Here is a 1,532-nt window from a genome sequence, read left to right as displayed (position 1 = left end):
GAAAAAGTAATCTTTGTTAGTAGAAAGTCCCAAAACCCCACAACAACGGGAGTTCTGTGGACAATGTGAGGAACTGGGAATTCTTGGAAAGATGGGGAAAAAAGTAGGACGTTTTTAGGATGAATAAGATGCAACCATTTACATGGTTTCAAGTTAGTGGATGAGGAGACAAAACTTTTTTTAAGCTAAAAAAGCAGACTAGTTAAAAATGGATGTAAAGCTCTCGGCTTTCGGCTCGGAGGAGGCCAAGGTGCAACTTTCTTCGGTCGTCCCTAATCTCAGTTCATCGGACACCAGCCGCCTCCACCATGCCGCCGAAGTTCGACCCCAACGAGATCAAAGTCGTCTACCTGAGGTGCACCGGAGGTGAAGTCGGTGCCACTTCTGCCCTGGCCCCCAAGATCGGCCCCCTGGGTCTGTCTCCAAAAAAGGTTGGTGACGACATTGCCAAGGCAACGGGTGACTGGAAGGGCCTGAGGATTACAGTGAAACTGACCATTCAGAACAGACAGGCCCAGATTGAGGTGGTGCCTTCTGCCTCTGCCCTGATCATCAAAGCCCTCAAGGAACCACCAAGGGACAGAAAGAAACAGAAAAACATTAAACACAGTGGGAATATCACTTTTGATGAGATCGTCAACATTGCTCGACAGATGCGGCACCGATCCTTAGCCAGAGAACTCTCTGGAACCATTAAAGAGATCCTGGGGACTGCCCAGTCTGTGGGCTGTAATGTTGATGGCCGCCACCCTCATGACATCATAGATGACATCAACAGTGGTGCTGTGGAATGCCCAGCCAGTTAAGCACAAAGGAAAATATTTCAATAAAGGATCATTTGACAACTGGAAAAAAAAATGGATGTAAAAAGAAAAAATGAACAGAACGATCATGAGAAGAAAAGAGGAGAAATATTGCAGGAGGACGATTAGATATAAAAACTATGGAAAAATGAGAGAAGAGGATTAAAGTACAACACAAAATATTCAAAAGAGGAAAGATTTTCAGCATAGGCATCTAATGTTTCAAAGTTGATTTCTGCATGTGCAAGAGAGCTAGATGACTGAGGACTGCACGGTGTGCCAGACACCCTCTGTTAGAAAGATTCTCATCCTATTTAGTTGGCTGCAGAAACAGAATTAATGGGCTTGCTGCACCTCTGAGATACATTTTGTCCCATTCATATTCGCGCAAAAGCTAGAAAAAATATATTGGCAAGGACTTCTTAGAGCTTCGTACTTATTGTGGGTTTATGCATGTTAAGAAGGCTGTCTCTGGGGTCTCACAAAGAAACGTGGGTGAAAGCAGCTACTGGGAATTTGGCCAAGAGCAAGGTTTATAAGGTTCCAGTGTAGGACATGGGATCTATACTATTCTACTTGATTAGTGCAATCAAGGAGGTTACCAAGAAAGTTTGCATTTATAGATCTCTATTGGTGTCATTTGACACTATTTTATTGGGGTTCTTATTTGAGTGTTTTTATTTGTGATGAGCTATAAAGTATATATTTCATATATGAATTTATATCTAG

At 42.8% G+C, this 1,532-nt stretch overlaps 1 protein-coding gene across 1 annotated transcript; it reads left to right on the top strand.

Annotated features, from left to right (window-relative positions):
• The first annotated feature begins 290 nt into the window (after positions 1–290).
• On the top strand, positions 291–852 carry LOC129037953 (large ribosomal subunit protein uL11). The gene has a single exon (XM_054490363.2). It carries the CDS (start codon positions 309–311, stop codon positions 804–806), a length of 498 nt encoding a protein of 165 aa, XP_054346338.1. The 5' UTR covers positions 291–308; the 3' UTR covers positions 807–852.
• Positions 853–1,532: the final 680 nt, after the last annotated feature.

This window comes from Pongo pygmaeus, chromosome 5, assembly GCF_028885625.2.
Source record: "Pongo pygmaeus isolate AG05252 chromosome 5, NHGRI_mPonPyg2-v2.0_pri, whole genome shotgun sequence".
NCBI classification, from domain to species: domain Eukaryota; kingdom Metazoa; phylum Chordata; class Mammalia; order Primates; family Hominidae; genus Pongo; species Pongo pygmaeus.
The sequence above is the reverse complement of the archived record's forward strand: the minus strand, read 5'-3'. Positions and strand labels throughout refer to the sequence as shown.

Bases quoted from the DNA above. Each gene is read 5' to 3' on its own strand.
- LOC129037953 (XM_054490363.2), top strand. From the start codon at position 309: ATGCCGCCGAAGTTCGACCCCAACGAGATCAAAGTCGTCTACCTGAGG.